General features: G+C 43.3%; 1 protein-coding gene across 1 annotated transcript; it reads left to right on the top strand.

The window, feature by feature from the left end:
- Positions 1-4249: 4249 nt before the first annotated feature.
- On the top strand, positions 4250-4477 carry LOC121046255 (neuropeptide-like protein 30). Its single transcript, XM_040500298.2, has one exon. It carries the CDS (start codon positions 4250-4252, stop codon positions 4475-4477), a length of 228 nt encoding a protein of 75 aa, XP_040356232.1.
- The last annotated feature ends 8830 nt before the right edge of the window (positions 4478-13307 follow it).

Raw genomic sequence — 13307 nt, 5'->3', positions numbered from 1 at the left:
CTTTAAAGAGGTGTGTATTTGAAAACACTTAGGCATCCGAAGTTTGCTATTTTTGTACATTTACCTGGGCGAACTTGTACTGAAGAAACGAAAGTTTAACTGTCTAACAGCTACAGTATCTTTGCTGTTTATCTTCCTGCGGGAAAATATCTCTTTGTATTCGTACCATGTTTCTTCCTTATAATGTTGCTAGCGCCTAAATTAAGCAGGATAAAAAAACAGCAACCCGAAGCGTTACTTTTTAATGTTTTTATTTTAGAGTTAAGGCCCGCTCAGGAAATAGTTTTAGCAAAATAACAGCTATTTTAGGAACCTAAGCAGTGCTTAGCCGCGTATAAGTTGACATCAGCAAAAAGGTCTGTATACACTTTTTTCCTTTCTCTCCTCTACGCCTACCATCATAGATGGATGAATAGATGGGTGCAATTGGCTGTACCCTTTATAACGGACTGTACCTTGTGCCACCTAGCCGAGAAACCAAGGGTATTATTCCTCCCTTCTCTGTTTTAAGCCAATTTGCTTCTCCTCTGCATTTTTGTAACCATCACCAGGCAGTGTAGGGTATCACCAAGATAACCACTGGGAGATGGAAAAAAAAAGAACTAAAATCCCACCGCATTCTAATATTTGCCAGACGAGTCACTGAATATACTGAAATTACCTCATTAAAACGTGTACTGCTTTCGCACAGGTAATTCTTTGCATGTTTCTCAAACTTACCAGGGTCAACCCTTTGTGCAATCGAAGAAACATCCCCGATTATTCGCTAAAAATTCTTAATCTGTGCCAAGCCCTAGTGTCTTTCTGTAAGATCTGATACTTATTTGCATAGGTCACCGTCATTTTTTCATTAATAAAGATTACATTGCCCGATCAACAATATTCCCTCAATATTTATACCAACATTTTTTTTTAATATACAGCAATGGGACAGTTTAGGAGACCGAAGTGGATGCCTTCTCCCTCTTAAAAGCAAACTAGAAAATGGAGCTGCATCAAGCCATGATATTAGTATTTATAATTACTGACGTCATCCAAAATTACGTGGGGCTTAGTTTGTACTCACTTCATTCTTTGATATTCGTTTTTCGGCTTGACTAATGATGCATTCTAATTGGCCGCAGACCAATAAAAAGATGTTAGGGACTTGCACCGCCCTCCGTTTCTTAAGTTGTCAATAACCAGAGTAAACATTAGCAGCCAGTATCTTAAGAAGGCAAAGCGGACGCCTAGGACAAACGTCAAGAGGGCGAATTGTCCGGTAAGAACGCCTGTGGATTAACCGTGTAACTCATTGTCAAACCGTGCTGCCTTTACTTTTATGCACTCAGTTTGCACACTACAGAATTCAATTTCTTAACGTGACCAGGTCTGTATAACTAGTAGGTAATCCGTGTACGCACAAGCATTCCAATGCGTCGTAAGTAACATAGTTCTTTTCTTAAAGGCGCCGTACTTGTCCTAGTGGCAATTATGATGACCGATACTTCCCTGCGAGGTCTGTTTAGCATTGCCAGCACAATGCATTTTTTTTTCGCGAACACTATAAATACTGTTTTCCTTGATATGCGTGCATCCGGCATGGCCATCTCTCATACCTATACAACATCAAATGGAGACTTTTTTGTAAAAACATTTCGTAGCCGCGTGTCTGCCAGCCCCCACCATTCCCGCCAAAAGCGCAGCGTACTCTTTCCCCGTCCGAATCCTTGAATGTCCCAAAAACAACTCCACGCGCTCGTTTTCTTTCGTATGCGATGCTACACATCCATTATGGCACGCGTGGCAGGCAGGGTAGCGGAGGTCGGCGGAGCAGCCTCGGGCGTTTCATCAACCGGAGGGTGCATCAACAATTGAAAGGACGTTACACAAATGACGGCGAGACCCGCCTCTTCTCTTGGGGATTTTCCTGGATAATAGGAATTTCTACGAATCACAGGGGTCCAAGACATCACCATATAAACCACGCCGGCGTCCATTGCAGATCACAATCCTGCAGCGAGCCTACAAGACAACCAGGTGAGTGGATCGTGCTAGCCGTCACGACTTATTCTGTGACTGATTGATTCAGAATAGTAAGGTAAACTTTGTAAGATATTGCAGTTGAGGGTTCGTCGGTTCGTTTATCAAAGGTCTTTATCGATGTAGTTTTGCGAATATGCGACCTTTTTTACCATTGGACCATTGCGATACTGATGTTATATGAAGGGTTTGTTTTAGCTGCCAGAATTTCATAAACATTATTAGTAGCTGAATGTCTTCAACGAGGCACGGCAACATACATTTCTGATCTGATATTCCGAGTGTTCGATTAACAATTTACAACAACCTGAATGATGTATGATAATGCCGCGAATACTTTCCAATTGCACAAAAATTATTTTAATAATAATGTTGCGTGTGTGTATATATACCCGGAAGTTAGTCAGCCTCAACGGTGTTTCACTTGGAGATGAGAAATTAAACCAGTGCAGTACAACCACTAGCCTGGGGTCTTTAAAGTGCACCACGCAGTGGTGCACCGGTGAACGACTATTCGCCGGTACGATGCTCATCCAGATCAAAACGGGCAAAGGTGGAGATTGAGCCCTGGATCCCTGGGTTTTGCAACGCGAGCTTTCGCTCCACTTGCTTCGAGCTGGTGTGCTTTAGCTCACTCGGCCACCGACTCCCTTTTTATTTGCACATATTACAAAAAAAAAGTGTTAACACATGAATCGCAATCTTTTTTGTACGGCTAGCAAGTGTTAAGGTGCATACCTGTAACGTATCGGAACACAAGAATAAAAGGGCAACATAGGGAACATTGCTGGAGATCGCGGGAGGGAGCAGAAGAAGTTCAACGCCGTATACCATAGAAAGAGACACTATTTGCGACGTGAGTGATGGAAAGCGTCGCTGTGATCGGCCTTCCACGATTGCAGAGGATTTCTCATGGACGGAAATAAGAGTAATGTAAGAACTTCAATTTTGACGCTGTTGGCAGTGTGGGTTTCAGAACGCTATGATTTCAAGCTTCCACCGTGCTCATTACAAACATTATCGTACTTGTTGTTTTTAAAGTAATGACGTCTGGAGAAGAATCCCTAGGAGGGTGCCACTAAAACAACTCGCCACAAATACTTGTGAACAACGTCCCGAAGCTGTGAAGAGAACTCCGAGGACGCCCGTACTCTTATGCTCTTTGAGCATAGGAGCTCGACTAAGGCTGTGCACGCGTGCGCTTCACTTTTGAAATTACACAAAATGTTGCCAACAAGTAGAGTAATCGTAATAGACCCTTTCACGAATTCAGCGCCATCTAGTGGCTCATTGTATGCTGATGGTAGTTAAAATCTAGCATCCATTCATCAACGGAAGACGCAGGAAAGTTACGGTGTCTCTCGCTGAATAGTTATTTCTCTAGTTGATTGAGTTTCGACGCTGTCAAGAGACTACTACCTTGTACGAGGCGGATAGTCACGCGAGCAAAATCTGGGAGGCCATGGTTGAGTAAACTTCTTGATAAAAATCATCGCAACCTTCTGGCATGAGCTGTCTGGGGTGTGCCGAAGACGAATATTTCAAGGATTTGAATGACACTCTTAAATGCTCAGCGCATAAAAGTTTATAATCCTGTCATGCTGACATTATGTCCACTAAATGAGCTGCGCTTAGATTATCGGCACTCCGTTCCCCGACATTGTTCTGGGCGCCGCCATTTTGGCTCGTATGCAGAGTAGACGCAACTGCCGATCGCCGTGATTCAAAAGTGCGACTTCCTCAGCATTAGATTCGGTGTTAAGAAGGTCATGAAATATCGCTTTGCTCAGTCGCAAACGGTTGAAACATTCATGGAGGGCGGAAAAGCGTTTCCTGGGATTTCAGATAAAGCTTCAGATACCTGGCAACCATTATTTTAAGACACAATATGGCCAAGTGTCGTCACTCTGAAGCGTAGCTTATTTAGTGGTACTGGTGACATCAAACAGCAATACTGCGAACTAACCTCTGGAATGTTCAGACTGCGCATCGGTGCTTCTCTTCAAATTCTTCCTTCACCAGCCTGCAAAGGGCCGCCATTAGCATGTACAGAAAATAATCCCTAAGATGCTGAAAGTTATCGAAGTGGCCAGACTGAATTTTGCGAAGAGTCTATCGCGAGTTCCAGACCCGCTTGTTCAGTGATGGCGAACAAAAACAAACAAAACATGAGTATTCTTGTATCTAGGCCCTGTTTAAACTGCGTTATTCTTGCTACAGAATCGACATGATGTCCTGCAAGTCCCTCCTTGTGACCCTCGTGGTCCTGGCAGCCCTGTGCAGCCTTGCCGCCGCCCAGTTCGGCTACGGAGGCTATGGAGGCTACGGAGGCTATGGTGGCTACGGAGGCTACGGAGGCTACGGTCGCGGATTCGGTGGCTACGGCCGCGGATACGGCGGCTATGGAGGCTACGGCCCTGGATTTGGAGGATACGGGGGCGGTTTCTACGGTTGAGCCACGATTTCAAAGACAAGGACCAACTTAATGAGCCATCATACCAAACTGCAAAGGAGAGCACGGAAGCAGCAAGATCCGCATGGGCAAGAATGAATCAATAAAATATTTTTTTTTTTTTCAATTTAACATATTTCTAAATAGTACTCGGCTGGGGTGTACTGAGTTGACTGTAGCCAGAAAGTGTTCGAGTAGAATTAATTATTATTTCCTGCTGTTGAAAGCCACCATATCACAACTAGAATAATCACGAGAGTGAAGAGAAAAAAAAAACCTTGATCTTAACTACAACTCTAACGGATCTTCTAACGGTTACGCAGCATCAAAAGGTATCAATAAACACTATAGACAATGTTTTTTTCTCTCAAAGTTTAGGAATCAACTTTGAAGGTTTTCGATGTTACATACACATGACACAATGCACTTTCGTGAGAGTTATCACGAGTCAACTAATTTCCTTTGGGTTCTCCTCAGTTCGTGCACTCTTGTTTCAATTCGGTGGCTGGGCACAACGACAGGATTAATAGTGTAGGTTTGAATTGACTCCTCAACCGGTATGGTAACTTTTCGCCATGAAATTTTTACTTGTAGGTACAAAATGAGGTGACATCTGTTCGTGTAACCGCAATGTAATGGAGCTCGAAAGGACTCGCATAAACGCGCAAGCCTGTTGTGCCAGGGGTACCTGCATGCACAGACAAATTCATTCTTGGGGTATCGTCACCAACAAATTAAGAAACGCGACGAGTGGCGCGCTTATCACGTTCGCACCGTTCGCAGTGGTTATTTGGGGTTCTTATCAGCTAGTGCAACGATCGCTCCGAAACAATAAGTGGATGCTCATAAATCGAGTCGCCGCGCCCTCTGCTTCTTCAGCTGTCGATGGCAATGTCTTTTGTTGTGGGTTGTTGAGAGAAAAAACAATGCAACCCCTTAAGAAAGAGGTCTGCCAAAAGATAGCCGCATTTTCGCGGCACAGTCTGCTGTAAGCACGTTGTGCGAAACACCTAACGCGAACTGGTACTTTCTCGCATTTACTCAAAGAAGATATTGAAGAAGACTCACATTTTACCATCTAAGTTGATACCCAAGATGGGCCCATTCAACCCCAATGCAAATATTGATGACAACTCATCGGTCGCGAAAAACAAAAATGTCATTATAAAACCTGCCGATCGTTTTTATTATTCTCATAACCTGCCCACATTTCTAACCGCGTGTGCTCATTTCGTTTAGGTGAATAGTGTTGTTACATATTATTATATATTGTGTCGTATTTTGTATGTGCCGGAACACAGGACATAGTCAAGCTTCCTTTTGGAGGCTTTATCCCCGGTGTCCTCGACACAAATTCCTTGCAATGAAGTTTACGTTCAAGTCTTTGCCATGCTGAATGCTGTACACTACATACACCCACTAAAAATAATAAAACAATTTTTTTCGAATCTGATATTTTTAATGGTAAGCTGTTCCTTTTTGTGTGATCTTTGGGGGAAGTAGCCGAAGAACAAAATTTATTCGGAAATCACCTGAGACCAAACGCGTTTGTTTATTTTACATTACGTGCATGTGGTTTAATACACATATACATGCCTTATTACACAATACGTTTTCATCAAATGACCATCCAGAATTTTGACCAAAAAGAACATTCCGTAAATCTTAAATCACGCTAATGTATGATACGTGAAATTGCCAAACACTTCTATGCTATGTTCAATATCATCGTTCTCCGGGTGACATTTCCGGGTGGCGTAAAACGGGAGATCTACATTGATTTCATCAGGGTCCGTATGCCAAGCAGCGGTACCATGTGGGAAAGAGAGTCCGGGACTCCCGGACTCGCAGTCCGGACTCGCAGAGGACGGAGATGCCATCTCCGGCCTCTGCGATTGGTCAGCGGCGTGGTGCCGAAAAATCACAGAGGGCGGCAATGTGCCGGACTTCCTGTCCCTTTTGATCCCAGGATGTAGCATAGGGCCCCAGGTCACTGAAAATGCGTCCACGCGAAGGTAGAATTGACAATTAAAGACGCCAACTAATTTAATCAAATTTTTATTTAGTAATGGGTCATTAGAGCAAACAATATTTGATCTGGGTCTTACCTTGTAAGACACAAGCAACCGAAGAAACAAACGGCTTTCTTAAAAAAAATTTATATACATATATATATATATATCGTATTTCGTTCGTATATATATATACATTTGTATATATATATATATATATATGAACGAAATACGGAAATATCCTAGCAGACGACGGCGAACCGGAAAGAGCTTTGTGCGCACGCGCCTAATCTCTCCCGTATCGCCGAACGCCTCCGCGGCACGGCGCTGGCCGGCCCGTCTGTCGACGCTCGCTTGATTTTATTAAAAAAAATGGGTCACTGTACTTCAAAATTTAATGGTCCCATGAATATTACTCTTCTTTAATGTCGTACTAATATCATAATAATTTTCTACCGCTTGAAACTGAAGATAGCATTTGTGTTGGCATTATGCAGGTTTTCGGAATAAATCGACAAGTAACAAATGTAAAATGCAGTTACGATTTCTTTCATAAGTTCTTACAGCGATGTTAGCTCGGACAGTTTTATGAAAATTGTTTGTTAAACCTACCAAAAAACAGTAAAAACATAAAATTGCTCAAGAAAAGTGAAGAAGCAAACGAGAGCATGCCACTGAACCTCAAGAAACATTCGCGCTTTCACCGTTTATATACTTCGGTTATGCTGCGTGGAAAAACGTTTTATGAAAATTCTAACAAACAATGTGCGCCACTGATTTCAAAAATACGACATCGGTGCTTTTATGAATGTACTTACAAAAAATGAAAAACGTTTACAATTCTCTGCCATCCCGAATTAGAGAACAGCTTTTGATGAGGAGGAGCGAAAGGTACGGAGGGGAGGCAAGGGTATGGAGATAATTTTCCGGGAAATTGTGGGACAATTTGCCGGTAAATTTCCACGCTGAAAAAGTTGGCCTCTAAATTTTGCGAAAAATTTCCCTGATAAATTTGTCAGAAAACTTTTCCCGATAAATTTAGCGAAAAGAAAAATTGGAGAAGAAATTTGCCCGCTAAATTTGGCGGAAAGATTTCCCCTCTAAATTGAGCGAACAAATTTCCCCACTAAATTCAGCGGGCACATTTTCCGCTAAATTTTAGGCGCCGTGTGACGTCACGAGGGGGACGCAACACGTGACGTCACGTATGACTTCATTATGGGAAACGTCCTATAATGCAACGCGCGGTTACGCCGACGGGGACAGCGACGGCGACGCCGCTTAAGCCGGAAACGGACGCCTAAGAGCTGCGCTCTAAAAAAACCTGGCAAGCACCAATCTTAACCGCTTAGGTTGGTACACTCTAAAACCGGTCCCTCATAAAAAAACGCTGTCCCTCTGATTTTAGAGGGGACAACAATGCTTTCAGGGGGACAGCCCTTTTTAAGAGGGAAATTGAAAAATAAAATAGCAACATCTAGAGGGACACCAACATATTAAGAGAGACCAAGGAAACCGTTTCGTTAGTCCCTCTGAACAGGAAAGACAGACAAAAAGATTCACGCGTGTCCCTTCATATTAAGAGGGGACCGGTCCCTCTTAACTGGATCAATGTAGTTCGGTCAGGAGGAGGGGGGCAGGCGCACTAATCCACGGCAAAGAGTTCGGACGGTGCTAAGGCTTCGCGCCAATTCACGGAGAGCTGGAAACGGTCGTTGCCGGAGAATCGCAAGCGTCATGCTGCTCGTTTGACTTCCTTCGGGTGAGTAATGCTGTCATATTGCCGCTTTTGTTTTGGGTGCATTGCGGGTGGGAATAACGAGCCATCAATATTTTCACGCTGGCTGTGAGATGCACGAGCTTTGCATGTAGAGTGAGAGTGTTCAGCAGTAGTCCGCGGACGCGGTCGCTTCCTGGATCTGCTCGTTCAGCTAGGACAAAGCGTCGCTAATCGTTTGCCCTGCCGTGAGCCGCAGGGCTGTCTTTCGCACAAAACACTTTTAGCGGGTTAGGGTGTCCCAATGTGTACGCGTCTGTCTTAAGCTGGTGATATCAGACCATTTTCTGTCCGACGCTTTTGTCTACTTTTCAATTTCGAACGCGCGATCGTTCTTCTCCCAGCTCGAGCTGCTAACTTTGGCAGTGCTACGCCGGCATTTTATTACCGGCAATTTGCTGGTATTTTATCCGTGAGCGTACACTGTCGGCATCGAGTACTACAAAGGATGGCATCACCCTCCCTAAGGCAAAGCCAACATAAAGGCACCCTAGCTGGGGCAGTCAGTGTTTGTAAGCTCGGCTCGCCGATTTCTTTCTCGGTGTGCACTATAAATGCTTGAGGTTGACCGCTCGAGAGCGTTGATTGACAGAAACAATGTTGGCGATTTTGCGTTTGTTTGCCTTCACAATTCATTACAGCAATTTACACTGCAACGTTATGTTGTAGACATCGTTAGCGTTGCAGTGATTATGAACATTTTTTTTCTCAAGTGGGCGGCGAGTAAAAACCCATAACGTGTGTGTATGTTTGTGAAAAGGGCAGGGGGATTGGACGAGCACAAACAAAAAGAAGAAATAAAGGTTTTTTTTTTCTTCGCGTGATCGCGGTGCGTCGGCGTCGCGGCGTCTGGAAGAAGGGTGGATGCCAGAGAGTACATTTTTTTTTTTGTATTTCTTTGGCGTATTGTTTTGTTCGTTATATTTTGACGGTCGTGCCGGCACAGCTACCGGCTTTTTTTTTTTTTTTTTTTAGCGCCGACCATGTTTTTGTTTTTGGAGATTTTATTTATGATGTTTATTAATGCTCTTTGTTTTCTGTAGCTGGCTGAATATTTTTTTTTCTGTGTCGTGCATCCGCGAAAAGTATATAAACAGAAGTTTGCGTTTTTTTTTTTCTTTTCTTTCTTATGCGCTTTAGGGCTAGTGCGTTGACTGTGGGCGTTAAATGACTGACCGTTATTAACAATCTTGTTTTCAGAGTGAGGCAATGGCAACGAAGGTTGACATGAAGGGAATCAGGCGGGGGTTCCGCTCGGATTGCTCGTGTAAAGAGCTCTACCGGGACCCTCTGCACGGTGGATTGCACCACCCTGAGTGGTGAGCCTACTGCGGCCCCCCGCACACGGTTCACAACGAACTCGGTAATTATTTACTTTTTGTATTCCGGTATGTAGGTAGGCTCTATTTACGTTCTGTTGGCATATGCACTGCTTCTGAAAAAAAAAAAATGAATGGCTTGCGGCGAAATATTTACAGAAATGTAATTTTTTATTTGATTATGTTGCTTTCTAAAACATGCGCTAGATCACTTCTGCAGCTTCGAGCCGCAAATGCAATCCATGCTTTCCAAAGCACATGGGGCTTCTAAAGTTCATCTACTACTAAATGCGTTTTCGTTTTGTCTTGGTAATACAGAAACAATTGATTCTCGTAAATTAATTAAAACTGCAGTCTATTCTCGTACCAAAAATTAATAGTAGCAGAAGCTGAGTCATAAGCTAATGTCACTCGCTATTTCATCGCATACAGATTGGGTTCCGAATCTTTGAACTGTTTGCACTTTATTTTCGCATTTGTTTCCTATCGCCTGCTTGATAACAGGTGAAAGCGCTTCATTACCTTTATTCTAATTCCCACCCTCTGTATCTAAAGGAAAACAATATGGTATTTCATTCAGCTGAAGGTGGATGCACAACTTCGGTTCCATAACACGATCGTCACCATGCTGGGAAACCTGGAGGAGGTAAAAGGGGCCTTCTGCGGAGACAACCCAACAACATTCTTGAACATTAAGACCATCCTCCGGTCTCGATTGGCCAGAAGTTCTTTCATCACCTATGGTATGTGAAAAAGCGAATGCAAAAATAGAAATCTAAGTTTGACGCTAACGCAATTTTTTTTTTTTTTTTTTTTTAAGAATTGCTGCTTGCTGGACGATTTTACCCCTGACGAAAAAGTTCCAAGACCCAAGACTTTCTTCGGTTCGGAGAAAGGGATCGTTTCTGAGAACTGGTCAGTGAAACTCACCGCTAGCACGACTATGGAGGGGGCACTAGTCATGTGCTTATGGGTGTATTACATAACGGGACTTTCCTACCCCGTGGCATGTGGACAAACCCTTGGACTCCTCTAGGGTCTGCTCGTTGAAAATAAAGTGTTTCGATTCAGTTTATGTCGGAGAAGCTCATAAAATCGCTTATGGCCGTTCAAAAACAACAGAAATTCTGAGCCTCTGCTGATGGCAAGAGACGCCGAATAATTAGTTTTTAATGCTATGAAGTAGGTAACTACGCTCTAAAAAAAGCACAGGAATCTACTTTCCCGAGCCAGCACTTGGAAAGTCACTCACCGTAACTCACGGAAGCCGCTCAGCGAATCACGATGCCGAAACATAAGATTAGACCAAAAAAGCCAGTCCGAGTTGTGACATTAACCAATGCAAAACATCACGCTTGTTGTGCTTAATGTCGCAACTCATTTTTTTGGTATAATCATATGTTTCGGCATCTGCATTCGCTGAGCTGCCTCCGAGAGTTATGGTGATTGTCTTTCCAAGTGTTGTGCGGGAAAGTAGACGCACGGGCTTTTTTTTAGGATGCACTTTTTTTTTGTGTTATCCGCTAAAAAAAGTTTTTTTTTTTTTTTTTTTTTTCCAGCACGATTGTATTGTTGTTGTTTATGATAGGCAAAATGAGTCACTCTGCAGCACGAAATTTTTTGTGTGATAGCTTCCAAGAAACGCCGATTTCTGGCGTCGTTCTAAGTCTTTTTTTATTCGTGAAAGCTACCAGAACATCGCTATAGAATTATTATTTTGATGAAGACATATCAAAATATTTTCTTGTGTCATGGCAAATAAAACAGTGTTTACTCTTAAAGATTGTTACTGTTTTCTTTAACACATTGATTCCGTTTATCAAACAAGATATACAGATCAAATTTCAATTCTGCTACGCAGCACAAAATAACTTTGGTTAAACCATATCAGCAAAAGTGCGAGAAGTGCAGTGCAGCAGGTCAGCTTACACTCAAAACACGAAGGAGCAGAAATTGTACGATACAATAACAGAGGTAACTTAAAGCCGGGGTCACGCTGCTTATACATCATACAAAATATATTCTGCAGACATGTTCCAATGCGAGTCACCGCGACATCCGTGGTTTGTATGCCACGTGACAAAGTAACCTCTTGATTGGTTACCTCGTGGCGTACGAAGCGCGGATGTCGAGGCGACTCGTTTCGGAACATGTCTGCAGAATGTATTTTGTATGAAGTATAAGCAGCGTGACCCCGACTTAAGGGGGACTGTACCCCTACATTTTAAGCGGGCCACCGTCCCTCCGAATTTAAAGAAGAAAATATCTAAAAACTGTCCCTCTTAATTAAGGGACTCTGACCTTAAATTTAAGGGAGACGCCTTGACGCTTACTTTAAGAGGGGTGGTGTCTCACTTAATTAAGAGGGAGCATCTCCATGTAATATTAAGAGGTCTGTCGCCCCCCTTAAAGTTAAGTGGGAAAAAATCGAAGAAATGTCCCTGTTACTAAGTGGGACCGGGCTTAGAGTGTACCCATATAAGACCTTCCCACTGCACTATACTCTGTTCTATGTATGTCTCTGAGATCGCCTAAATATGGAGATAGCTCACTCTGCTGGCTCTGAGCATCCTAGCAATCTCTAAGTCGTGACGATACGCGCCCAATTTTCCTATTGAAAAAACAGTCACAGATCGCAACACACCGGGTTCATCTCCGGCGATGTGAGCAGCATGTTCCGATAGCAAGCGAAGGATGCTCGCGGCTAAGACCGCTGAAAGCGCGGAAGGGTATTTCGAATGCGCGCGGCTCGTTGCCCATACAGCCCGGATTACGATTCAAGCCAGCGAGCACGGGCTTGAGACCTGACAACCGGACACATCACTCCCGCGGAAAAAGAAGAAGAAATAATAATAACATAGTGCGCTTTTTTAGAGCGCAGCTCTTAGGCGCCCGTTTCCGGGTCGCGCGTCGTCGTCGTCGCCGTCGGCGTAACCGCGCATTGTATTATGGGACGTTTCCCATATTAACGTCACATGTGACGTCACGAGAATCACAAGTGACGTCAGGTGTGACGTCGCGAGGGTCACAAGTGACGTCACTCTAGTGACGTCACCCGGGCATGCCTTCGTCTTCTCTTGTCCTACTCAAGAGCTGCGCTCTAATTCGGCATTCCAGAGAATTGTAAACGACTTTCATTTTTTTATACGCGATTACTGCAGTGTTATGTTTCTCTCCGCGAGAAATTAACATTTTCGACTACTCCTATCTGCTTTTATAATCTTCAAAAGCATAACATTTTGTAATAACAACGTTCGCTATCTCAACGAAATGTCACGTTTCCATTGGTCACTTGTCGTCCTTTCTGCCAGAACCAGGGTATTGAACCGAATCCGAACCGTGAACCTAAAACCGGAAAAAACCGTTATTTTGGCGCAAACCGGAGTAGACCCGGAACGAAATAATTTTTCTCGCTTCGGAGCCGAACCGATATGTTTTCCATGCGGTTTTCGGTTCATACGCGAAGGCAGGTAGCGTAAAAAGTGCGTGGCAAAAAAAAAAAAAAAAAAACAACTAATGGTAAAGCAAAAAGTTGAAAGAAAAACCGGAGTATAGTTGGACTGAAATAAATATTTTTTTTTCTTTTTTTGTTTCTGAACAAAAGTATTCAATTATATTTTCGGTGTTTCGTTCATATGGAAAGTCAAAAAACGAAAAAAATATATATATAGGTAGCGGAAAGTTCTTTAACGTTTCATTATCAGGTTTTGAGATAACGGTCGTCC

The sequence above is a fragment of the Ixodes scapularis genome, unplaced genomic scaffold, assembly GCF_016920785.2.
Source record: "Ixodes scapularis isolate PalLabHiFi unplaced genomic scaffold, ASM1692078v2 PGA_scaffold7__128_contigs__length_106722199, whole genome shotgun sequence".
NCBI classification, from domain to species: Eukaryota; Metazoa; Arthropoda; class Arachnida; order Ixodida; family Ixodidae; genus Ixodes; species Ixodes scapularis.
The sequence above is the reverse complement of the archived record's forward strand: the minus strand, read 5'-3'. Positions and strand labels throughout refer to the sequence as shown.

Excerpts from the sequence above, each read along its gene's own strand:
- LOC121046255 (XM_040500298.2), top strand. The coding sequence starts at position 4,250 with ATGATGTCCTGCAAGTCCCTCCTTGTGACCCTCGTGGTCCTGGCAGCC.